Here is a 26,432-nt window from a genome sequence, read left to right as displayed (position 1 = left end):
TACTTAGTGGTTGCCCAATAAGCATGTGTGAAATTGAATTACGCTTTGGTGCTCTGGGGGAAGTGGCAGTGTCGTCAAGTGATAGAGAGGGCAATGGAGAGCAGCTGGTGTTGGCCACTACCTAATAAGGGGCTTGTTTTCAAAGAAGGGTGTCTGGTTCCTTAGGCAGTTCCCATTGGGGTCAGTGGAAATGACAGCACCAAAGCCTCACAGGAGTCTCTGCACTTTTCAAAGTTATCAGGCAAATTCACAAATACATTATAATTTTTAGCCTCCCTTTGACGCTGTAAAGACCGATGGAGGAAACAGGGATGCTCTAGCTCCTCTTCTCAGGCAAGTCACAGAGGGGGTGCCTAAAACACGCATGGTGTCTGCAGCAAACAGAGAAATGACCCACCATGGTGACTCTGAGTCCACGAGGTAGGAAAGTGGTAGCATCTGCAAGACAGAGCCATCTACCCACACGTGGCAGAGATGCTAACTGCCACCTAATGTCCATTCCCCTCAAGTCTTAGCTTGGCACGTGAACACCCAGCAAGAGACTTTATTCCCCAGCCTCGCGCGTAGGAGGCCAGCAGATATGAGCAGAGGTGGAAGAGGTGTAAGTCCAGAATTAGGCCCTTAAAAGGCAGCTGTGCCTTTTCCTCTCCTGCCCTGCAGGGTGAGGGAAAAGCTGAGCCAGCTTTGACCATGGAGACAAGAGTGATAGCAAAGGGGGTGCCAGAGAGATGATAAGAGAGAAGGAGCCTGGGTCCCTGGACAGCCCTGTGGAGCGGAGCTGTCCTACCGCCTGCCTGCCAGCTTGGACTCTTCCATGAGACAGAAGTAAAACTTCCATCTTGTTTGAAGTCACTTTATTTTGGTCTTTGTTAGAACCAACGTCCTAACTACTACATATCTGTCTCTTGAATGAAGCAATGATGCTCTGAGCCTTTTTTTTCCTGGTAGAATAGAAATGGCTCATTGGTTTCTAAGGCTTTCTGTGAGACTTGCCTTTTGTCCCCCACCCCCCATTGTTTCAGGCTACCCACTAGGGATCCTCTGCACTCATGCAGGGCTCCCCAAATCTCTCAAGGCTATTGATAATATCTTAAGTTCTGCCACATTCCAAGGGGTTATGTCACTACCGCAACATAACCTCATTCAGATTGGGTCTGTTGCCCACCCCTGGACTTAAGTAAGAGGAGGACTTACGCAGAGGACTCAGCCAGTTCCCCAAGAGCAAGCAATCCCACCCCCACTCCCTGCAATTGAGACTGATTTGGAAAGTAAATAAAGCACCATGTTACATCCTGTTATCAACTTAGAACAAGTCTCTCCTGATAAGGCTACTAAAATTAAGGTTTTTAAGAAACAGACTAATACCTAACCTTTAGTGAGCACTTCCTGTGTGCCAGGCATTCTTATAAGCACATTACATGTATTAACTCCTTTATGTCACAACCACCCCACAAGATGAATACTATTAGTATCTCCATTTTACAGGTGTAGAAAAAAGATGCCCAGAGAAGTTTGGTAACTTACTCAAGGCCACACAGTTAGCAAGTGGTAGAACCAGGATTTGAACCCCGGGACTCAGACTTGATAATAGATGCTCTTGATCACTGTGATGCTGCCTAAACAGTGTCCTCCAATCCTCCTACTCCCATTATATTTAAAAGAACGGATTAAATTGAGTCACTGCCAAATTCAGAGAACTAAATTCTGGAAGTAATGCCCAGGGCAGTGGTTCTCAGTGTGGTCCTTGGACCACTAGCCTCAGAATCACTGAGGAACTTAATAAAATTGCAAATTCTATGACCTCAGCCCAGATCTAGTGAATCAGAAACTCTGGAGGCAGGGCCCAGACATCTTTATTTTTATAAGCCTTCCAGGTGGTTCTGAGGCACACCGAAGTCTGAGAACCGTTGGCCTAGTAAATAAACAAGAACTGAAACAAGAATGGAAATTATGTTCTCTCCTTGGACTTTGGGGGTGGGAAAGAGAGGCAGAAAGAAAAGTTTTGTATTTAAAACGAGCAATTTCCCAAACCCTCTCTGGAGTTTGCTGATTTGACCTATCTTGTGAAAACTTGCATGCTGTGTTCTCACCAAGTCCAAGACTCATGCTTTTCTCATTGGATGTGGCCCCGGCTCACTGCTTATAATTAATCTTATAGATCACTACTTAATTTAGAGTAGGAAAACAATCCTGACAATTAGTCGTAAGATCTATGAAGGGAAAATTGATCCTTAAATAGTTAAAAAAAAAATTCCTCGGCACTCCCGCCTTTTTTTCCCTTCAAAGATTTGAAATTCTTTTTAAACATTAGCATTTGTCATTCGGGACAGGCAAATGCCTTCTTTAATTTTCTGTGGTGATATTTCACTGCGTTAAAGTCTGTCTGAATAACCTTTATGGAACTCAGCTGGGCCTCTCTCTCTCTGTCAGGAGACAGGAAATCTGTTCTGACTGACTTGGTCATTGCTTAGATTTGGCCGTGTTCTACGCTGCCTAAAACCTCCACTGCACTTGGCCAAGACCTTGGGGCCTCTTCGGTGCTCACAATCTAGACATGTGATTTACGATATGGAAGATCTGAAGACTGGAACACATTTCCCTGGCTATTGTCACTCAGCTTTGGAAATGGAGGTGGTGAGAGACCTATGTCAGCAGAAACCTTGCTTAAAAGTTTGACCGAACACAGGGATCAGGCTACCATAATATTTTGTCTGATATCCAGAAACAGTGAAATTTTTTTTGTGGTACGCGGGCCTCTCACTGTTGTGGCCTCTCCCGTTGCGGAGCACAGGCTCTGGACGCGCAGGCTCAGCGGCCATGGCGCACGGGCCCAGCCGCTCCGCGGCGTGTGGGATCTTCCCGGACCGGGGCACGAACCCGCATCTCCTACATCGGCAGGCGGACTCTCAACCACTGCGCCACCAGGGAAGCCAGGGCAGTATTGTTTTCAACCTCAGTTGAGGACTCTGAAGCGGGGATGTGAAGGCAGAGGTAGTCCTATTCCAGAGCCCATGCTCTCTACTCAGCTGCCCAGATCTGCTGCTGCTAGCCTATATAGAGCACCTTATATGATTTAGAGAAAGGCATTCCAGTAGAAGGGCCAAGTAGGAAAAGGAGCCTCCTTTGGGTGGATGCACCCAGTGCTGGAGTGCGTGGCTCAGGGTGCGCAGCACAGGCTGGATTTCAGCCCCTCTCGCTCCCTCTGCTGGACGCCTTTGTACAGTGAACGACAAGCGCAACTCTGGCTGGCAGGCCCTGCATCCACTCCTTGAGAATACATCTGTCACACATCTGTTTCCACTCCTGCAAGAAGCAATGAGGATAAAGACCAGCTCTGCTACCTGGGACTAGCTAACTGCAGCATCACGTAGCATGCCCAGGTGACCCCAGGGAAGAGCTTAGAGTCCAGTTCAGGGTATCAAAATATGAACTATGCCAAAAAGCCCAGTTGTGGGCCCAGTCTTTCCAAGAATCATCCTCATTATCAAACGCAGCATCATTTTTTGAGGAAGTCACACTCAAGGAGCTCTGGCCATCCAGAGCTGTGGGCGACATGGGCTGGGTCTCTAAAGATGCTGGTCCCCCCTCTGTGGAATGTTAACCCTCTAGGCAGAGAACCTCAGCTCCCTCACTTGCATATCCAAGAGCCTATGAAAGCAGAAGCCAGAGGTAGAGGTGCCTGTGGGATCTTTTTGTAATGCCCCAAAGTCTCCACTCTCTTCTATCAATCTGCAGCTGCTGGCAGGAAATAAATCTTTCAATAAGTCCAAGGACATACAAGCATGTTATCATCAGCTGGCTTGTGATACAGTAAGAGCACATCAGAGTCTGTATTCTGACTTCCAACCCATGACCTGAGAGGAAATGGAAGGGTCATTCCTCATTAACATCTTTGAACAGTGCAAAGTTCATCCCACAATTATTGCAATCAGACTATAAAACCCAACCCAGGTGTTTCTACCTTGAGGGCCTGGGTGATTTTCTCTGAGGGGTCCTCCAGGTTCTTCATGATAGTCCAGTTCATCTCCACTTTCCTGTTAGGTTAACAACAACAATAAACACATGAGACAGAATAAGTACCAGCACTCCTAGGTCCATGCCCTTCGGTAAAAGGGGGTCCAGTCTTCTTAGTTGTCTCTTCTTCTTGTCTATCTGTTTTAACTTGTGTCCAAGAATTCTGCTGCCAGCGTGAAGGGCCCTGAAGAGCCAGGTGGGCTTAGCAGTGGCCTTGAGCATCGTCCTTATCTGTCCTCCTCTGCGGGAGGCTTGTCCCATCCATCAGAGCCGTGCTCCATGCTGGCATATGTGGGAAAAAGAATGTCACAGGCAAAGGCCGACTGGCAGAAGGCAACAGGGTACCTCTAGGGACTTGAGGGAGGTCCAGTGTGACCTGAGCAGAGATGGGGTGAAGTGGGAAGGGTGGGGAGGACTCAGACTCTCAGGGCCTTGGAGGTAGTTTAAGGATTTTGGCCTTTACCTTGAAAACAAATGGAAGGCACTGAGGGTTTAAAGCAGGGCAGCAGAAGGATCAGACTGGCCTTTTGTAGGGTTTCCAGGATTACCATGGATAAGGTTCCTTTTTTGTTTTTATTTAAATAAATTTATTTATTTACTTTAGGCTGCGGTGTGTCTTCGTTGCTGTGTGCAGGCTTCGGTAGTTGTGGCACATGGGGTCAGTAGTTGTGGTGCAGGGGCTTAGTTGCTCCGTGGCATGTGGGATCTTCCCAGAGCAGGGGTCGAACCCGTGTCCCCTGCATTGGCAGGCAGATTCTAAACCACTGTGCCAACCAGGGAAGTCCCCAGATTAGGTTTCTTATCACATGGAATCCCCTCTTCCTTCTTTCTCTGAGTCACACAAGCTGCTTGCAATCCCACCACCCAGAAATCTCTATAACGATGGTCTTCAACCCTGGCTGTGTCTTAGAATTATTTGTGAAGCTTAAAAAAAAAAAGATTCCTAGGACCTAACCCCAAATGTTAAAATCAGACTTTCTGGAGCTGGGGCATTTTTAAGGCTTCTTGGGTGATTCCGTCATGCAGCCAGGATTGAGAACCATGGGTCTTCTCTAGAGGATTGGAAGAACAGCTCTTCAGTTGCCAAGGAAACGTGGCAGGTAGAGTCAGTGACTCAAGTAAAGCCCTCAGTGTTTGATGAGGCCAGCTCTTGGCCTTTGTCACCTGGATCTCTGCTTAATCCACAGCTTCATTTCAGCTGTGGAGAAGGAATCTGAGGGCCCTAGAAGCCTCTCCTGGGACTAAAGTTCCTCACCCTTTAGTTGACAGTTTTCCTCTTTATTATCAAATACCCCAGCTGCTTTGGAAAGACACAGTTATCTGCTAATTTGTTTGACATTCTCTTCTTGTTTGATGGCTTTTTACCCCGCGTGTTTCTCACTTGTTAGCTTAGTGTTTGCAGCTGATGAGATATTCTGACGTAAAAAAACCTAAAACAGCTAAGCAATTTTCTTTCTTTTGCATTTATCTCTTTGGAGACAAAGCACATTTGGCCTGATGCAATAAAAAAAAAAATCATGTCTGAATAAATGGAAAGGTTTTAAAAAAATGATTGCAAGAAAAACCTGCCTCAGTCCAGTAAACTGCCAAGTTAGAAGACTAGAAAAGAGATAAATTTTTTAAAATTCTGTTTATAAATCCTTTTAGCCTAACAGGAAATTGGATTAAAAGGGAGAAACAAGCTTCCTCTTTTGGAAGAATTTCAAAGCTCAGAAGAATAATTCAAAGCTCAGAAGAATAAAACTTGAGTCTTCACAACATGCAGCTATGAGCCTTCAGGGACAAGAAATATTCTTCTCATTTCACAGATGGGGAGATGGAGGCAGAGAGAGTTGGGGATTTGGAAAGAATCTTTTGATGAGTCCCTGTTAGAAAAAGAAATACAGTAGTCTTAATTTGAAAGTCTGGGGAATTCCCTGGTGGTCCAGTTGTTAGGGCTCTGCGCTTCCACTGCCAGGGACCTGGGTTCAATCCCTGGTCAGGGAACTAAGCTCCCACAAACCACACTGCTGTGAGGTCTTAAAAAAAACCACATCTGCCTATTGCTTAGAAAAGTGTCAAAAAGCTATCATTTTTTACATGTACAAGCACACATGTGAAAAGACTTATACCTAAGGTCATTCGTTGCAACAGATTGGAAACAACCTACGTATCCCATCAATGGGGGATGTGTTAAATAAATTATGGTAATTTACACAATGGAATACAATGCAACCATTAAGAAGCATCTCTTAATGAATTAACAGAACTCCAAGATATAGTAAGTAAAAAAAAGTAAGACTGTGAGCAATGTGTATAATATATAAAAACATGTATAAAATGTCTCTATTTTTCTACCTGTATTGGACTGTATATGCATACTACAACTCAGGAAGGGTACACAGGAAACTAGCATCAGTGGTGTCCAAGGGGGAGGGAACCCAGCTGGGAGACATACCCTTTTATACTTAAATTGTTTAAACTTCCTGAGTATATTTCGGATTCAAGATTTGAATTGAAAAAACTAAAACTAAAAAGTGACAGCAGTCTGTCACTTTTAATGAGTTATAGAGGTAATGACTGAAACACAGGCAATAATACTTGGTGAGTGAGCAAAACAAGCTGAAGGACTGAAAATTCAAATCCCAGCTCTGTTATTCTGGCCAAGTCATTTGCTCTTCATCTCTACATTTGGCTTATGAATATTTATTGGGTGTCTGTTGTGTGCCAGGTACTGTGCCGGGCGCTGGGGGCACAAAGCTGAAAGATCTATTTGTAAGAAGCTCAGTGACTTGTAGAGAAACAGGAAATCTCACTGTCGCCATGCAGTGTGATAAATGCTGGGACAGATTGTGACAGGTTTCTGCAGGACCTCACGGGAGGTGAGGTTTACCAGTGGACATGGTGCTAAGTCTTGCAGAGAAGGGGAGGTTAGGGCAGTTCCCGCAGAGGAAGGAGCATGTACTGGCTTGGGGGCTCATTCTGGTGTGGCTGCAGGGCCCGGACTGTGGGAATCAGACACGGGCCAGATCTTCCAAGTCGCAGTCTGGAGTTTTAAAAAAGATATTCATTTGTTCTATTTTTCTATTTATAAAAGAAATACATTTTTGATGCCAGAATTAACCGGAAGGCCAACGGGGACGTGGTAGGGAATTTCAAGCAAACCAGTGGTATGACTGAGCTGTATTTAGAAAGAGCGCTGGCAACAGGGTGGTGTTATAGGTCTGGGGCGGGGTGGGGTGCGTGGGGATAGTAACAAACACTTTGTAAACACAAACTGTAGCACTGAAACCAGACAAGAGAGACAGTTGCCTGAATGGTTGTGGTGCAGATCCTGGAGTCAGACTGCCTGCCCTGAAGCCCTGATCCTGTACTTCATGCCTTACAGTTCACGCGAGGTACTTAATCCCTGAACCTCAGTCTCTTCAACTGACAGGGGCTGGGCCAGGTGGCCTGAAGTTCTCATCTGTCCCTGGAGAACCTTCCACTGGTCCTGCCCTCTCCCCTCACACACAGCGCCCTATCTGAGCATGGTACTTCTAGGTTTACCGCAGGCTTCGGGAAGGAACTGCTGGGAGGATGGGGAATGCAGGAGCCAGAGGTGGAGCTCCAGGGGGCTGTATGTGCTGTATGACCTATCATTGAACCTCAGCCTCTCCATCTGTGAAATGGGGATAATGATAAATTTTGTACGAGTTCTTGAAAAGCTAAATTAGGAAAATACATTTGGACATTCTGTGTAACATATGTAACACATACATCTAAATGACTAATTTCAATGCCTTCTTAATGCTGGAAGGAAATCAGTATCTCATTTGTGAGTGTCAACTTTAAGGTCGTACAAATTTTCTTGTGTATTAAAAAGATCCCACACCTATTCTTTTTTTTTTTTTTCGGTACGCGGGCCTCTCACTGTTGTGGCCTCTCCCGTTGCGGAGCACAGGCTCCGGACGCGCAGGCTCAGCGGCCATGGTTCACGGGCCCAGCCGCTCCGCGGCATGTGGGATCTTCCCGGACCGGGGCACGAACCCGTGTCCCCTGCATCGGCAGGTGGACTCTCAACCACTGCGCCACCAGGGAAGCCCTCACACCTATTCTTTAATAAAGAAAACGGATTTATGAAAGTCATAAGGTATCTTGTGTTATTAAAATATTGTCTCTTCTCCTCTCCCAGGTTCTGAAGCCAGAACAAAGAAGTACAATTAAATTCTTCTCAGGAACAGGATAGGCCTCATCAATATCAGGAATTGTGGGTTTGGTGGCTTTGAATCCTAGTTCCGTCTGCTGCCAGCCACGTCACCCTTGGTCCTCTCATCTCGCCAATCCTCAGTTTCCTCATTTGCACGGTGGCGAACTGCACACTTAACAGGAAGGGGGTTGGGGAAATTAAATAATGTTTAATATGTGAGAGGCCTGGCTCTCGGCAGGGACCAGTGAATGTTTCTTTCTTTCTCTCTGTGAACTGAACCCTTTATAGATATGAACATACTTTGAAAATTATTATTTCATGTAATTCTCACCTCACTGCTGAGAGGCAGGTATGGAGGTCCCAGCATTATTATCTCCATTTTAGTAAAGAGGCAGCGGAATCCCAGATGCATTACAAGGTTACTCAGAGTCAGGGAAAACCCAGGGCTTCCCAACTGCTGGTCAGATACTTTAATACTGATAATAGTCTACTTAATCCTGGGCTTCTTTCTTTGGGAGCTGTAACAGACTCAATGCCCTGAAAAGTTTTCCTGGTGAAATTATTATTCAAGTGTCCTTGAATCATTGCATCTCAAAACCAGCTTGTGATCCCTTTGCAGCTCTCCTGCTGGTGGTCAACGAAGCTGGTTTCAAGGACTCTAGGCACTAGAACTTGCCTCCTGAGGGGCCTGCTCCATCTTAGGACAACATCTTGAGCCCAACATTGTTTTGCCGTTACTTCTTCTCACTGAAATCCATGCTGTCTTTTCCCCACATGACCACATGATTCAGTGGCGGTGACAGCCATCCTCTGCTTGGTGGCATGTGCCCACACCTGCCTGCATAAGTAAAACGCAGGGCTGGCCCCAAACCAGGGGCAGGGGACTGTTCAAAGTACCAGATTTCAGGCAGGTTCCTCTGCCTTGATTTGAAGGTACCAAGTGATAACTGCCTGTGTGAATGCTGTGAGGTGGAACTTATTTCTCATTCTTCACATCTTCTGGGCATAACATACATACTCTTTGATGTCAATGTTGAGTATAAGCATATTCAATTCTGTATCTAGCATTAATTGGCATTATTGCTATTTTCTTCCCCACTACCACGAACTAACCCTGATAATTTATTAAAATTCCTGGGGAAAAAAAATCTCTACCTTAATTTATTCATCAATTACCATTTCTTTTTCAAAAACAGATTTTTAGGGCTTCCCTGGTGGTGCAGTGGTTGAGAGTCCGTCTGCCGATGCAGGGGACGCGGGTTCGTGCCCCGGAGGATCCCACATGCCGCGGAGCGGCTGGGCCCGTGAGCCATGGCCGCTGAGCCTGTGCTTCCAGAGCCTGTGCTCCGCAGTGGGAGAGGCCACAACAGTGAGAGGCCCGCGTACCGCAAAAAAAAAAAAAAAAATTTTAAAAAACATGGTTCAATTTTTACGTGAACCCAGATGTACTCTGGATCAATCGTGTTTCCCCACGTCTAAGCGTGATACGGATTATCCTATAAAATGGGCTAATAGCATTGCCTTCAGTGTTATCAATAGGTTTTTAAATTTGAGGAAGGTTCCACGTGTAATAACTGAGAAATGAATGAGTCTCTCCTATAGCAACCTGCGCCTGCCTCTGCCACAACACTGTGCTGATATTATCTGCTTCTTTGTTTATCTTCCTCTTAGATTATAGGCTCCTTGGAAGGCCAGGGATGGAGATGATTCATCTCTGTGTTCTCAGTGCCTAGCACAGTGTCCGATATACAATGGATGCTCAATATATGTTGTCTGAAGGAAAGTGGATGATCATTGGGAGAGAAAGCTTTATGTTGAGTCCACAGAATGCAGGTGGGAGTGAGGGGAAGGGCAGAGTACTGGAGAGTCAGAAAATATTCCTGCAGCAGACTGGATGAGTGCACAGGGATGGAATCTTCTAGAAGGAGCTGTGCTGGATGCTTAGCTAATGTGGTAGGCAGTGCTTTTGATTGGATAGGACTCAGTTGGGGTCTGCAGGGTTGAAAACATGGGACCCGGAGCAGGGCTGCCTGACTTTGAATCTTGTTTCTGTCATATTCCAACTGTATGTCATGTGAGAAGGTACTTCAGCTCTCAAGACCTTATTTTGTCATCTGTAAAATGGGATAACGCTACCTACTTCTTAGATTCGTTTTTTGAGTTAAATGAGTTCTTGCATGTAAAACTTAGAACAAAGCCTGGCATGGAGTAAGTGTTCATTTATGTTAGCAATTGTGATTATTTACATCTCTTTCCATTTTCCTTTTCTGTCTCAATATTTTTATTTCTTACCCTCATCCCCTGAAATGTGTACTGCTTCCAACATGCACCAGGAAAAAATGAATGAAATGTCCTGTGACTAGGCAGGAAATACACAAATGAAATGTGTAGACTGAATTGGACAGCCTGTATGCCTTTCTTGATTTGAACTCTCCATCCTTTGCTATATAATCCTGAGATTTGTGTCTTTCTACAAGGCACTCCCTAAGAATCTGGGAGCTACCGTGTCAACAAGGAGAAGGTCTATCTAGGGGGAGCTGTTAACACTGAACATTTGCAAGAAAAGATATAGTCTTTGGGGCAAGGACTGGTCTGGGAGTCAGAAATTCTAGCGTGTCCCCGTGAGTCTCATGTAGAAGCAGGCTAAGTTACAATTTCTGTGAGTCTTGAAAAGGGTGGACTGGAAAGCGGGCCTTAGGGATAACAGTGCCTTTCCTTCTATAAGGAAAAGGACGCCAAAATTGCTGGACAAAAAAGTGTAATACAAAAGCATTGTGGACACTAAATACACAAAAAATTATTGTAAAATTCCTCACTTGCAGCTTCTAGAGGCTCCATAAATATCTTCTTATTTCCATAGCAGTTATCAATTTACTATATATGTTGCCTGGAGCAGGACAAGGATTTATCTGTTTCGTTTGCTGTTGTATCTCAAATGCCCAGAAAGTGCCCGACACATATTAGGTAGCAGATGCTCATTATGGGTTGAATGAATGAATAGTGGTAACGATGGTATCTCATCCCAGGAAGTACCAACCATAATTCTTCAAGCCCTGAGGGAATGACTAATCTGTTGCTGAGTAAACGAAAAGGGTAGTTTCATTAATATAAGTGTTTTGGGATGAACCGTGTTCCTCCAAAATTCATATGTTGAAGTCTACCCTCAGTACCCCAGAATGTGACAGTGTTTGGAGACAGGATCTTTAAAGAGGTAAAATGAGGTCGTTAGGGTGGGCTGTAATCCAATATGACTGGTGTCCTTATAAGGAGAGGAGATTAGGACACAGACTGCATGTAGAGGGAGGACCATGTGAAGACACATAGAGAAGATGGCTATCTATTGACACAAGCAATGAGAAAGGCCTCGGAAGAATTCAACTCTGCTGACACCTTCAGCCTGGACTTCTAGCCTCCAGAATTGTGAGAAAATAAATTTCTGTTGTTTAAGCCATCCAGTCTGTGGTACATTGTTGTGGTGACCCTAGCAAGCTAATACAATGAGTAATGAATCAAGGTAATTATTTTGAATACTTGTAGCAAAAATCTTTTGTTTTGCTCCCCAGAATCATTCTTATTCAACTTTTAGGTTTTCTTTTTTTCCTTTTTGAGACACTCCTCCCCTCCCTCCTATGAGTTCTTGTGGCTCCAGGCTGGGAAAATCAGAGTATTCCATCCCCCTGGCCATGGCGATTCATTTGCATACAGGCATGTGACCCAAGTTGGGCCAACGATTTAGAAAACAGAAGCTCATGGCTATCTTGCAACCATGGGGAAAGAGCCTATCTAAGAGGAAACAGGAAAGCAGAGCCCAGCCATGGAGAGAGACAGATGTGGGGCAAATACATGACTCTTAAACAAAGCCCCACCTTGCAGAGCTGGGATTGGGGTCGTCCAAAGAAGATGTAACCTAAGAACTTTGGATCAGTGAGTTTAGGAGGGTGACCCTCACAACCTTGGACGTCCCTGCCAGTCTATAGCATGGGATAGTACCACCATCAAGAATCCCATGAGTATTTGGTTTCTTCTCCTCTGTTTTTGTCTTTCTTAGTCACTTCTCATCAAGGGCCTGGGATGTTGTCCTCGAGGGTAGGATGAAGGATCTGAGATCCTTCCATGCCAAGACTTGCTTTGTTCCTGATCAATTTCATATATTCCAAGGTCATATATTTCCTGTTTATTCACCTCTGAGGGGGCAAAGAATGGGGAGGAAGAAGGTTTTAAGCCAGAGGGCTGTGGGATGAAAAGGGGGTCAATTCATGGATCATTTAGGAAGCGTCTTCCATGTGCCAGGCGCTGTTAGATGCTGGGGCAGGAAGGCATATTGCAAAGATGGACAAATGCCATCCCCACCACAGGAACTCTCAGTACCCTAAGCTGGATACAAAGCTGAGCTTGGGAGAGTAATGAACTCCTAGAGAGCAGAAAACAGGGTCAGACATCCAGAAGAGGATTGGCAGCTGCCTTCTAAATGGTTAACTCAAGAATTAGTCTTCCCTGCAGTAGGAATATCAGCTCTACCAAGTGACGGTGGTAAAACAGTAACTATTATTTTAGCTACTGTCAAGATAAAATGAATTATATATGCCTGTTTTATGAGTGGTTCAAGGTTATCCTTTCTCCTTTCTGTTCCCTGTCCTCCCTCAACCGAACCAGACACCCAACTGATTTGTCCCCGATGGCTGCCTGCGATTACTGTCCTAATTTGTTCTCTCTCCATGTGCTACAAACTGCCTATTTTCTGTCCCTTCTGATAAAGCAAGATCTCTGAGGGACTTCTGAAGCTGTTTTTGTACCATGCAGAAGTGCATTAACTGGAATTCCTGTGTGTGTGTCTATAAAACCCCTAGTCTTCTCAGTGTGAGAGCACCTTCAGGAATGGCGTCATGTCGATGTGCAGCTTACGCGTGTAAAATTCTTTTCTGTTTGAACATATCAGCCCTTTATTTATACAACTTTGAGGCTCTCCTGTCTTCTGAGCTGCTGCCTCCAAGGACTGCTGGGCTCCCTGTGAAGAGAAGCAGAAAGTCCCACTTTCATAGGAATGATACACAGTGTGACAAGAGCTAGTCCGGATCCCCAAATATTTATAGAAAGCAATTCTTCATCTTTGGAACACTAATTGTAACACCTATTTTTACCATGGAAGACACAGGGGATCCATATGTATAGAGAATAACCCGAGTTTGGTTAATAATTCATACCTGGGGTTGGCATAATGGGAAAGTGGGAAAAGGGACCTTATGTTCGAGGGTAGTACTCATTTTATTTAATCCTCTCAACAACCCTGCGAGCCACGTATTGTTATCCCCATTTTGCAGATGAGGAACTGGAGGCTCTGGGAGGTTAAGTCACTTGCCCAAAGCCACACAGCTGTTAAACGGTAGAGCCGAAATCATGGACTGCCTAAAACTCCTTTTTTAATGAGGTCTTTTTTGATACATCTACAGCTTCTATGAACAGGTATCAAACCTGCCTTGCAGCAAATAAAGTTATATCAAGATTCCAGTTTATTCCCAAATTTAAAATATAGTTGATGTGTTAGAAAGAGTGATTTGAACAAATCTAGCAGAGAGGGAAGGAAGAATGGGCCGTGGGAGGAGTCTGGGAGGCCCTGGGGGCTCTCCCATCTCCTGTCGCCACAACATGCAAATGGTGTCATGCCTCAGAGCACGACAAAGTATAATCTGAACTTGCTTTCCAGCCCATGCCCCATACTGCAACCTAGGTGATCTTTCTGGATGCAGACTGGACCACATCATTCTTCAAAGGCCCTTACCCTCAAGATGAAGGCCAACCTTCTTAAAAGGCTTATAAGACCCTTCCTGCCTGGCCCTGGACTGTCTCTCCTATCTCATTCCGTCATTCAACAAATATTTATTGAATGCTTGTTCTATGCCGAGGAGAGAGGATATGGCAGTGTAAGAAGCAGACAGAAGTCTTCACTCTCAGGAAAACTGCACATACATCCTACTGAGGGGGAAGAGATAATAAGCGAACGGGTGGAACACAAGTAATGTCTGAAGGTGATTCGTGATGTAGAGAAAAATAAAGCAGAGAGGGGAGTGAGGAGTAGCTGGTGAGGGTGGGTGGAGGCGGCAATTTTAAGCAGTCAAGGGCCCCTCTTCCCACCTGCCCTGGCAAGAGAGCAGTGTTAGCGCAAAGCCCGCAAGAAGGCGAGGGAAGTTTCTGTGGGGCTCTCTGCAGGAAGTTTTGACCTCGCTGTGGGAATAGCAAGTTCAGAGGGCTGCCATCAGCACTGACCCTTGCTTCAGTTCCTGGAGCAAGGCTGCCCGCATGCCCTTCCCTCCCCGGGAAACACACCCCTCCCTTCCAACTCCTCTGCATCCTTCAGGTCTGGCTCATCTGTGCTTCCCATGACAACCCAGAGAACTGAGCCCTTCCCACCGTTGCCCAGAGTGACACTCATGCTTGTACAGCCACCTCTCCTCCGCACTAGACTGTAAGCTCCATGAGGGCAGGAACCACAGCTATCCTGTTTCCAAGTAGCTGCAGTGCCAGGCACAGAGTCTGGAAATGAATACACACTTGATACATACTTTCAGAACACACACTTGATACATATACTTGATACATACTTTCAGAACAAGAGGAATGATAACATTACTGGCAAGCTACATGTTATGGCCCAACTTAGTTAAAATAGGGAGGGCAAGATTCCGAAGGCAGCAAGGAAGATCCCATGTGCTGCAACTAAGACCCGGCACAGCGAAAGAAAGAAAGAGAGAGAGAGAGAGAGAGGGAGAGAGGGAGGGAGGGAGGGAGGGAGGGAGAGAGAGAGAGAAAGAAAGAAAGAAAGAAAGAAAAAGAAAGAAAGAAATAGAAGAAAAAATTTAAAAAAGAATAAGGAGGGCAAGAAAGACAGCTTTCCAGGAAGCATGTGCTGACCTCCAGAGGCCTGTCCTCTGCGTAGCACTGGCTCCTCATTCCCAAAGAGGAAAGTTACTTGTTATTTTTCAGGGCTGATTTCCTGGGGTCACATACATTAGTGTGCCATGAGATCACCCTGGGTGTGGATTTGATAATTTCCATATTTTCTAAGAGACTAACTCACGGATGGCTGTCCCTCTGGGCGTAACTCTCCTTCCCATCACATTTATATTACTTTTAAGTGTTAATGATGAATTAACAGTTCGTGGGGCCCCACAAGCAGCCATCATTCCGACGAACACCCACACCCTTTTCCTTTGTTTTGAAATGTGGCTAGAGAGAAAGATTCTTCTGGACAAATACATATCCAATTTTTTGTCATCTCAGCTATATATCTGATTCACTTCTCAGAGTGAGACCTCCCCTCCCTGTTTCCAGATCAAATGAAAGCGTTTGGTCCAATCAAGAATCAGACGAAGTATTTCAAGCTTTCTAGCTTCCGAAACCATGCATGAATCACTGGGTGGAGTAACAGAAATCAGACAATACTGATTTGAGGGAAATTTCTCTATTATCTCTAAGAGAAGATTTTGTGTTAGGTCGGAGGACAAAAGGCACAGCCGAGACTAGTTCCAATGGCTGGAGTTACTTTAACTCCTTATGTGGGGCTCAGATTAAAGAGTGGGGAGTTGAGAGGCTTTGAGAAAAGTCTCTCCAAATCGCTTGACCTGTAAATCGTTTGATAAAACAATTCTCTTGACTATGTGGCTCATCTCCCTAACGTTTAGGGGCCATCAATCCTGGCTTGATGGAATGTTTCCAGTGAAGGCTCTATAGTCACTGGAATGTGCAGTACTGTTTTTGCTTATTATGATCAAGTATTCTAACAAACAAATGATAGTGAAAGGGGGTTTGGGAGATGGGAGGAAAGAAAATTAAATCCTTAAAGAGGTTTCTGGGAGGTAGTGGTAAGAGGAGAGAAAGACAGTTGAAAGCAGGAAAGAAAGCTATGCATTGGGGTGGTTTTTCATTTCACTTTATTCATTTAACTGATATTTATTGAGTGCTACTGTGTGTGTCATACAAACAAACACATGAAGAAGCAGAATGATTTTAGATGGTGATAAATCTATGAAGACAATGAAATGGTGACAGGATGGACTTTGGTGGGGGAGGGGATGGGGTTTGCCCTTGGGTGATCAGGGAAGACCTCGCTAGGGAAGTGACATTTGAGCAGAGAGCTGGGTGACAAGAAGGGGCCAGTCCTGGAAGGATCTATCTTTAGCAGTCAGTGTAGCCTGTATCTGATTATTCAGAGGGGTTCTTTGAAAAGGAAAGTAGAATTCCTGATATCTAGACCTGTTCTGCCCCAGCCTTCTGACTCCATCCCGGACCCTGTGAGGTACCCCTCTGTTTTCTAGGTGGTAGAGCCATCATAATCGACGCTTGTAGCTCTTAAAGATGGCAGAATAAATAGTAAAAGGGAGTTAAGGCCTCAGGGAGTAGAGGGGAGAAGAAAACACAAAGAAAGGGAAGGAAAACAGGGCAAGTAGAAGAAAGTGGAGATGCCTGAAGCTTTTTCGTTTTTTTCTGTGTACGCTTCAGTGGGAATGATTACAAAACTGATGGCAGGGTGAGATGCTTAGCAGAAAATCAAAACCCATTCCTTCACCTATATTGTATTGTAAATACTTTAATATTATTATGTTCTGCTAAAAACACCTGGAAGCCTTTCTCTTCAGGAAATGAAACAATAAAGATTAATGAGTTAATTTGGTAAATCTGATTTGAATTGCACAGAAGCCGTTGTGTAAGTGCTTGGCATTTAAAAAGTTATCTGACATTTAAAAGGAGATGACTGTTAATGAATCCAAGAGCTAATCTTATGCTCCGACAGACTGAGCCATGGGAAATCCAGGTTTACTATCTTGCTGTAAACATAATGTGATTCACTTGAAAGCCAGAACAAAAGAGAGCTATCGGCTGTTTACTAATATCCATTTGCACACATATATAATGTAGTAAAACTAACAGAGGACGTCCATTAAACAAAATACATATCATTTCTTTTCTTATTCTTGGGTTACACTATCTGAGCTACAAACTCAAGGAGAAACCCTCTCTCCAATAATTTTTCCTCCGCCTTTCAAGTTGTGTATTTTGAAGGGTCACCAGCATGGGTTGGCTCTGAAGTCACTGGAACGTCTTACCTTAAGAAGGAAAAGGAGATTCTAAACCCAACCAGCTAGATCTCCACCTACGGGTCCCACAGAGCCACCACAGACACAGATCTGTCACAGGCAGCTCTTTACTTCTCCCACTCCTTTCTAATTGGGGTTCCCCATCCCGGTAGCTGCGGCTTCGTGGTTCCAAGAAGAGCTATGGTCCCTCATTAAGGAGGCTGCAACACTCTCGTTGTCTGTCTCCCACACAGCTCACAGCCTCCTTCTGCCTGAGAGCAAGCTGCCAGGAGTCTCTGGGAACCTGTGGGCAAGCTTGAGCTGGAGGAGGAAAACAGAAGGAAGGAGGGCCTCTGTAGCCAAGACCTGAAATACGCTACACACCCCACCATTATCTTAATGCATGGAGAGTGGGGTTGGGAGGCCTTTGCTGAAACCCTCATGTGGTCCATCAAGTTGTCACATCAAACCTCTATGCACACAGGGCGTTTGTCCCCTCCTGTGAGCAAACAAAAGGAAAAGAGTCAGACGCTTCTTTGGACCACCGGGCCCCCCCTCCTTGGCTGACAGTCTGTCCTTCCACTTTCCCGGAAGGTGAGGGTCCGGGTGGCTCTGAATCCCGGTGGGGATGGAGAAGTCACTGAGGGTGGGGACCAAATCCTGGAGAAGGTCACTCCTGCCTGGCGCTAGGAGCTCAGGGGTCTGGCAAGTTCCCCTGTGCTTGGCCTTCCCAGGCCCTGTTATTTCTTGCTCTTGTCATTCTGTGGAACTAAAAGTGGCCAGTAGGAATGGGGACATAGGTGGGGCTGAGTGGGGCATGGAACTCTGCTGGACTCCCTACGGCTGGGCTTCCTGGGGAGGGATCTGAGTAGGCCAGGGGCTCTGTATACACTCTCAGCTCAGGTTGACATGGAGGGGACCCAGCCCGTGCAAGGCCAGCCACCTGGCCACCCTGAGTCCCACTCTGAGAACTTCTCTCTGTTTAGGTTTCCCTGGCCTGGAGGAGCAGGAGGACTTTAGTCTTCAGAAGGCCAGACGGAACATCAGGATCTCAATTCAACAACCTGGGCTGCTGCATGGCCTCCTTCTGAGGAGCAGACGGGACCCCAAACCGCAGCGTGGTTCCATCCACCGCAAGTCTGCCCAGTGGTCCATGTGCCTGTCTCCTGCGTTCATCTTGGCCACCTGACATCCTGGCCCACTTTTTATGTTCTCAAGGCAATTTGGTGCTGGTGAAATGGGTCGAGTGGACAGTTTTAGGAGGGCTCCACAAGGAGGCGTGGGTGGAGGTACAGTTTTGTTGGAAACCAGAGAAGAGCTTTCTTGTTCCCCTCCTGTCGCGAATTTTAGTCTTCATCCACTTCATCCTCAACTCTATGGAAGGAGATTTTTACATCCTTCTAAGCATTTACAAATTAGCCCAAGAGCTAGCAAACAGTGGACCGGGAAGAGAAACACAGCAATCTCTAGTCTTAACTTCTATGAGAGACTCATGTGGTGACTTTTGTCAACTCGTTAAGCTTTCTGTGCCTGAGTTTCTCTACCTCAGTGTTCTCCTCAAGGAACTTTTGAATAATGAAACCCAGGAGACTTTAATTCCAAGGCTTCAACTATCTGGAAGTAAATCTTATCTAATTGACATTGTTCTAACTGACATTGTCCTCAGTTTAATTAAGTGCTTTGTTGACACAACAGAATCATTGTTTATCTGGCTTAGCAGAAGCTGGAGGAGAAAAAATGTAAGCCAAAATAGTGACCTCTTCTGCCCCAGGGGAGATAGAAGATAGAGCTTTTTCTGTGAGGGGGTGTCTGGCTACATTCAGGCTGGAACTCTGCCTGTATTTGAGAGATGATACATCCTGTTTTAGACTTAGATGGGGAGATGGGAGGTGGTGGGGTGCAGGGTGGGAAATCTGAACAAGTCCCCAGCTCCTTCTAACCCCAAACTTTAACCCCAAACTGTGTGACTTCCTTGTTATGTTGGCTCCAGTGTGACTTTTCCAATGTGACAACTGAGAGACAGGGAATCTCAACTTGCAAACTGATTTCATTGTAAAAAAAATGAAATTTTCACTAGAAAAAGAAATGTTACCTGTGGTGCTTTGATTCCCACATGGGCCCATAAAAACTTATCTAACCCATAATTTAGCTTGGCTAAGGAGCTGAACTAGTCCTGGTAATGCTGGAATAGCAGAGGGCTGGAAGAAGAGAAAGAAAGATATCCTTTTCTTTTCTGCCCCCTTCCCTTCCATTGCCCGCCTGTCCTCTGACCTCTCACTGTTCCTGGGCAGCCATGTGCTGGGGGAGTTGGGGCGCTGCTGGATACGGGGTCCTCACTACAAAATTCTCTGCTTCATCCCCCGCCCCTCCCCCTCCCCTCGGCCTTCAGCTGTGCTCCCGTAAGGGGTAGGGAGAACAATTAAAAAACAATCCACAATGAGATATGAGAAACCCAAAGGAATCTGCAATAGGTAGAATTACATAAAGTAGTGAAACAAAATTCCAGACAGCATGGAGGATATTTGAGGTGTCTGGGCTTGGGTGTTGAGGGTGGGTGGAGTGGAGGAGGGGCGAAACGGTAGGTAGATTGACTTATAGCCCTTTAAGTTATTCCTGCCATTCAAGCTTCTCCTCTTCTACATCTGCACCCTTAGATTGTACACAAGCTCCGAGTTCTGTTTTATAATAGCTTTCAAGCAGAGGGCGAGGGAATAGAATAATAATTCCTATTGTAATTTATCAGGATTGCCTAGTGACAACATTGTGCTAATCCTTTTCCATATGTTGTTTCATCTAATCATTGTCACGACCCCATGAGGAAAATATCATTGTCCTTTGTAGGTGAGGAAATTGAGCCTCAGAGAGGTTAAATAACCTGCCTGAAACCACACAGTCAGTGTGGAAGAAGCTGGGATCTAAAAGCAACTTTGTGGGATTCCCAAACCAGTAGGCCTTTTGGCAAGTGCAGGTAGCATGTTAAATGGGGCCCCGTCTGTCATGACATCTGTTTCCTCATCTGTAAATGACAATAACTGTACCTACCTCATACGGCTGTTTTAAGGATTAAGGGAGATAATTCTAAATCCTGCACATAGGAAACCTCAAATACATTGGCTGTTATGACCATTTAAAAAGACCCTCTTGATAATGGAGGGATAATTATTGAAGCTTATGATAGGTACATGGAGGTTCATTATACTATTCTCTCTACTTTTGCATGTATTTGAAATTTTCCATAATAAAAAGAAAAAAGAAAATCAGGCACATATCATGTGTCTGGTTGGATCCAGTAGCCAACAGATCAATAAATACAGACTTACTGGAATAAATAATAGTTGCAGTGAAAATTCAACAAATAAAAGTCTCGACTTTGTAATTAAAAACAAGTCCCTCTCAGTAAATTATCCTTAAATTGTCAATGGAGTTTTGGGTTTGACAAAGTAATCCTGTGGGTAAGATTGAGCCAGAAGATGAAGTTTGCTTAGATCTTCAAAAAAACCTTTGAATCAAGTTCCCCAACCAAAGCTATTTACAAAACCAAGGAGAGCAGCGGGGCGGGGCGATGGAGGGGGCAGGCTGAGGGGGGAAGAGCATGGAGCTGGGGAAATGCTGTGCCATGCCTTTAGAAATGAGAAACAGGAGGATAGAAGGTGGGGAGGAAAGGGAACTTCTCCAGGTGAGGAGATGCAGATGGTTAATTCTCCCAGGCATCCCTGCTAGGCCCAGTCTCACTTATCAGCCTCCAAAAAGATCTCCAAGCAGGATGCCTAGTGACACATCCAATCTGCACAAGACCCAAAGCTTCTCAGAGACTGAAACACCAAATCATGGCAACCAACAGTAGGAAGTATTCTGAGATGGTGTGAGGTGTTAGAGAAACGGCAGCTGAACTTCTGTATCATTTCACTGGAAAGAAAAGAAGTGTAATCTCCAAATCCTACTTAGAGGCTTTTTTCCAACCAGGACATGGACCTTAATGTCAATAAGAGATTTATTTGTCAATTTTTCTTTCTTTGAGGAGCTACCGTGTGCCAAGAACTGTCCTAAACATGTGAGATGCTAGGGTGAATAAAGCAGAATAAGAAAAAAAAGTCTGTCTTTAAAGAGTAGTAGCTTGCTCTCTTAGAAAACAGCAAAAAAGTTCAACAAAAGGCAGGGTATGGTTCAGAAGGACACTGAAACAAAAGGCTACCTTTGTACCTTGCACAAAAACTTAGTGTGTCTACAGGTGTTCTATTTTTCTCCTGAAAGAAGAAGGCTGAAAGGGGAGATGAACACCATCTGTGAAACCACCAAAGAAACAGATGGGGTAAACACAGGTTCATTCAACCTAAATCCTTAGTGCGCTAGAATTACAGGCTACTCTTTGAAATCCAAAAGAGGTAAATTTAGGACACATAAGATCAAATATGAGTTTATACTGTTGTAAACTCATGAAACCTGAACTCAAGAGACAGTATAGGTCGAAAGAGAAGTGGCTTTGTGAAATGGGAAAAGGGGACATAATTTTTGTTTAACAGGATTTTTAGGACGCTACCAAAGTTCTAATCCCCACAAAGCAAAAAAACAAAACCCAAGATAAAGCAAGTGAGAAAGGATGTTTGCTTTCTCTAACAAAGGGAGAAAACCGACAATGTCAAAACTCGTGAGACGGTTTCTTATTTTAAACAAAGAGATGCAATGATTCTTGGGGAATCTAATTGAAGTGTGAGCTTCTACTTTGATACTCTTTACTGACAACCTCTCTGCCCTGACAACTCCATAAACCAGCGGGCTCAGGGCCAGTCTTGTCCCAAGCTTACATAGATGGATCTGAATGGATTAGAGAGTTTCATACTTTGAGATCCAGACTTTTCAGAAAAACAGGTGAATTTGTTGCCTCCCACCCCCACCAAAGTCTAGGATCAGAGGGATAAAATGCTGAAAAGGGGCTGAGATCCTCAGAAGGAGCATTCTGATGGTCTTACCCAATAATCTAATAAAAACCTAATTAATGTTAAATAATTTCAACTAACAGTAGTTAAAAAATAATGGCACTATGGTGTTGACCCTTGTTTCGCTTGCTGTTTACTGTGACTCCTCATCATTTTAAGCTAGACTTGAATAAAACCAGCTCTCCTCATGATTCATTTTTCCTCCTTACAGGGAGAATTTTGAAAAAAAAAAAAGAAAAACAATGACAAACCAGGAAGACAAAATAAAAACAAAAGACTCAACCCAACATAGTCATAATTTCAAACGAGCATGACAATTTCAAACGAGCATGACTGCACTTTTTTGCAAGCATTATTTGCAAGTCTTTATAGATACAGTATTTTTTGTACATAGTTGCAGTCATAATTGACATCACTTTGATTTCTACTTTTAAAATGAAATCGGTAGTTTGCAATGTGGGGTTGGGCTGGGGTGTGTGTGATTTTTGCCTTCCAGGGGACGTTTGGCAAGGACTGGAGACTTTTTTTTTTTTTGCTGTACGCGGGCCTCTCACTGTTGTGGCCTCTCCCGTTGCGGAGCACAGGCTCCGGACGCGCAGGCTCAGCGGCCATGGCTCACGGGCCCAGCCGCTCCACGGCATGTGGGATCTTCCCGGACCGGGGCACGAACCCGCGTCCCCTGCATCGGCAGTAGGACTCTCAACCACGGCGCCACCAGGGAAGCCCTGGAGACGTTTTCTGACTGTCACCAATCAGGGGGTTGTGCTACTGGCATCTAGTGGGTAGAGGCTAGAGATGCTGCTCAACATCCTATTGATACAATGCACAGGAAAGCTCCCCACAACAAAGACGATCTGGCTCAAGACTGCAATGGTGCTGAAGGTGAGAAACCATGTGTTAAACCTTTTGTATTAAATCACAGTATCTATGATGAACAAGCATCACTTTAATGCCTGAATTAAACCCCTCACAATTTAGTCATTTCTCTGGCTGTTTCCAATTTTTCTCTATTATAGATGCTGCTGCAATGGACATCTTCACTCACTTTTTTTCTGCTGAATTATTTCCTTAGGATAAATTCCCAGAAGTCAGAAATACTGAATCAATGGGTATGAATATTTTTTCATGTTTTGCAAGTCACATTGCCATTTTGCTTTACAAGTGGATTGAACCAAATTACAACCCACCAGAAGTGTATAAGTGTACCAGTTTTACCAAAAACTCATCAGTTGTGGGTGTTACCATGAAAAACAGGTGAGAGGAGGCACACATCTCAAATATAAAATGGTACCTCCAGTTTGCCTCAGTTTGAATTTAAATTGCTACTCAGGATGAATATTGTTTCCACATTTGTTTTCTATTGCTATTCTTTTTGATATGAATTGTTTATGTCTTTTGCTTATTTTTCTAACGGGTTTCAATGTTTTTCTTTCAAAATTGAATGGGATCTTTACCAAGTATAGATAGTAATGCTGCTGTAGTTAATTCAATTATAATTATTTTTCTTACTTTTTTTAAAAAAAAGTTTTACCTCTCCCCTCCCCCGATCAGGATAGATATGTTAACACTTCCTGCTAGAATTTTCATTTACAATTTTAATACTCTTTTAAGGTGCTGGTCACTTCACCCAACCTTTCACCTCTATCTACATAGAGAGGCCCTGGGGAAAAGGAAAAGCTTCTCTAGCGATTGATGTCAGCCACCGAGGTTAAGAGCAGGGCTCGGTCTCTGACTGTACCCCCGGAACTAATTTCCCTTAATCAAATGAAACTCCTTAAGAGGAGCCACAAGGCAGAAAAGAAAATATATGTGAAGGAGAATACCAAATTCTGTGAGGGGTTTGTAGGACCTGCATTAAAAAAAAGGGCACCATACCTTTAGGAGTTCAGAACTGGCAGTGCTCCACATGCTGCTATTAATATGCAAAAAATGCCTTCATAAATACTTGATTCTGTTCACAGTGGGGAGGCAGTTCATTTGAAAGAGGAAATGGGAGCTTGGAGTTGAGACATGTCTGCTTGTCTCCTTTTTCTTTTTTTATTTCTCTTTTCATCTCCACATTTCCCCTTGTAGGTTTCTTCCCCCTCCTCCAACTCCTAGGAAGTTGTTGATGTCAGTGACTACGCATTTCTATTTATGGATTTACCGCCGAGGCCCTGATTCTCGGCCAGGTGCGGAAGAGGTGCCTCAGTGAGGCGCGAGTCCCACGGTCTGCCATCCTGTGTCGGGGGGTGTGGGTGGGGGGGCGGGAACCCTCCTCCTTCCTGCTCACGCCCGCAGCGCAGACCTCCGCTTCGGAAACGCACAGCGGAGGTTTTAAAATCCAACCAGTAGGGGGCACCAGAGGCGGCCTCCAGAACCCGGTAAATCCCGGAAGCCAGTCACGTCTGCAAAGCGCTGTCTGGCTTTCTCACCCGCCCGTCAGAAATGGGTTTCCAAATCGAGGTATGTGACTTCTCGATAAAGCATGGTGATAACAACATATCCCACCTTTGGGTTTTTTGTTTTTGTTTTTTCCCTCGCAGCTAGCATACTGATAAAAAAGTAAAGGTATTTTGTGTGACCGAACTCCTAATATGGTCAGACCCCAGTGAAGGGAGGGAGGGGGTGAGTCGGGCGTGGTGGGGGGCGGCATTAATGGAAAGGAAAAAAGAGCAGAAACTGCTGATGCTGATAAAGATCAATTTTGTGTGATGTCCTAGCCTGCTTCAGAGTGGGACGGCGACAGTGGAAGGAATCCACTGAGTATGCCAGTGGCCCGTCAGGGTACATAACCGAAATCTGCTGGGCAGAATTTGTTTCTCAATCCTTCCAGATGATTTACAGTAAACATGAAATTAGTCATTTCCATGGAATAGGTTGAGAAAGTAGGGAAAACTGAAGTCAGTGATTAATCTAATGAAGAGTCGTTAGCCTCAAGAAGTAAGGGGGAGGGGAGGCAGGGGGGACACCGCCCCCTCCCGGACCCCACCCCCCTTTCTCTGTGTTTGGGGGGCTGGTGGGGCTTCCTATACTTTTCCTCACATGGTTTTGCTTTGGGGGCTACTACTAAAGGAAATAAGACTACTGCGACTTGAATAAACCAACTGGTGGGAACAGCCCCCCTCCTTTCACGAGGGAGGCACAGGCAATGCCCCGAGGGAGCTGGTTTGCCACGGCTGCCCAGGGGAAAGCCAGGATTAGAGCTGAAGACCCTCAGTCTGCTGTTCCTCTTTCTGACTGCAAGGTTCATAATTAAGTTTAGGACTTAATTTGACATGACTGAGCCACTCTTTTTTTTTTTGCGGTACGCGGGCCTCTCACTGTTGTGGCGTCTCCCGTTGCGGAGCACAGGCTCCGGACGCGCAGGCCCAGCAGCCATGGCTCACGGGCCCAGCCACTCCGTGGCATGTGGGAGCTTCCCAGACTGGGGCACGAACCCTCGTCCCCTGCATCGGCAGGCGGACTCTCAACCACTGCGCCACCAGGGAAGCCCTGAGCCACTCTTTTATTGCAGGTGATATGAGGTCTCCTGGAATACAACCACGGGGCTGTGTGAATTTGGAGAGTTTAGGGTTATATGAGGTATTTGCAAGGCCTTTGCAGTTGTGGAATTATCGAATGACAGCACATTTTCCTCAGTCACAGACTCTCTTGAAAAAGAAAGCCTTCTAGATCCCTTATAAAGGGTGTCTTCAAAGCAGGCACGTAAAACAAAAACAAAAACATGCAAATGTTGGTTCTGTGGTTCCTCAGTAGCAGTAAGGGTCGACTGGGCTGTGTTTCAGCGCAGGGGAGGCCTGACCCGGGCCCAGGGTCCTAACAGGGAGAGCTCAGGTTCTTCCTCAGAAGCGGCTAGGCACACACAGGAAAACAAAGCTACCTTTATTATTACTGTTTTTTTAATGAGTGTGAGGGAAGAGGAGAAAGGCAGGAAGTTGGAGATAAGGGAGAAACAGAGACCATGCCGGTGCCACCCCCAGTCCCGCCATCCTGCTGTCGCCCAGCAGGGGGAGACCTGAGAGAGCCCTGGGCTGTGGGGCTTCTGCCCCAGCTTCTCTGAGACCCGGGAAGCTCTAGGAATTCCCCTGAGTTGTCTCTCTAGAGTGAATCTGAAGACAGTGCCAGCCTCAAAGCTTAAACTGAAGGAACAAATTTATAAATATTTGCGAACATACGTCCTTGAACCACTAATATATATATATATATATATATATATATTTAAATTGGGCTCCTTTTACGTATCTGACATGGGCAAATGTTAAATCA

At 45.1% G+C, this 26,432-nt stretch overlaps 1 protein-coding gene across 2 annotated transcripts in view; it reads right to left on the bottom strand.

The window, feature by feature from the left end:
• Positions 1-26,432, bottom strand: part of KIAA2012 (KIAA2012 ortholog) — a 116,311-nt gene that overhangs the window by 29,477 nt on the left and 60,402 nt on the right. For both annotated transcript variants that reach the window (XM_033429862.2, XM_033429870.2), the window contains 2 exons: positions 13,050-13,187; positions 3,962-4,034 (listed from right to left, as the gene is read on the bottom strand). In XM_033429862.2, the coding sequence (XP_033285753.2) occupies positions 3,962-4,034; positions 13,050-13,187 (211 nt within the window). The remainder of the gene's footprint in view (positions 1-3,961; positions 4,035-13,049; positions 13,188-26,432) is intronic.

Source organism: Orcinus orca, chromosome 7, assembly GCF_937001465.1.
Source record: "Orcinus orca chromosome 7, mOrcOrc1.1, whole genome shotgun sequence".
Classification (NCBI taxonomy): domain Eukaryota; kingdom Metazoa; phylum Chordata; class Mammalia; order Artiodactyla; family Delphinidae; genus Orcinus; species Orcinus orca.
The sequence above is the reverse complement of the archived record's forward strand: the minus strand, read 5'-3'. Positions and strand labels throughout refer to the sequence as shown.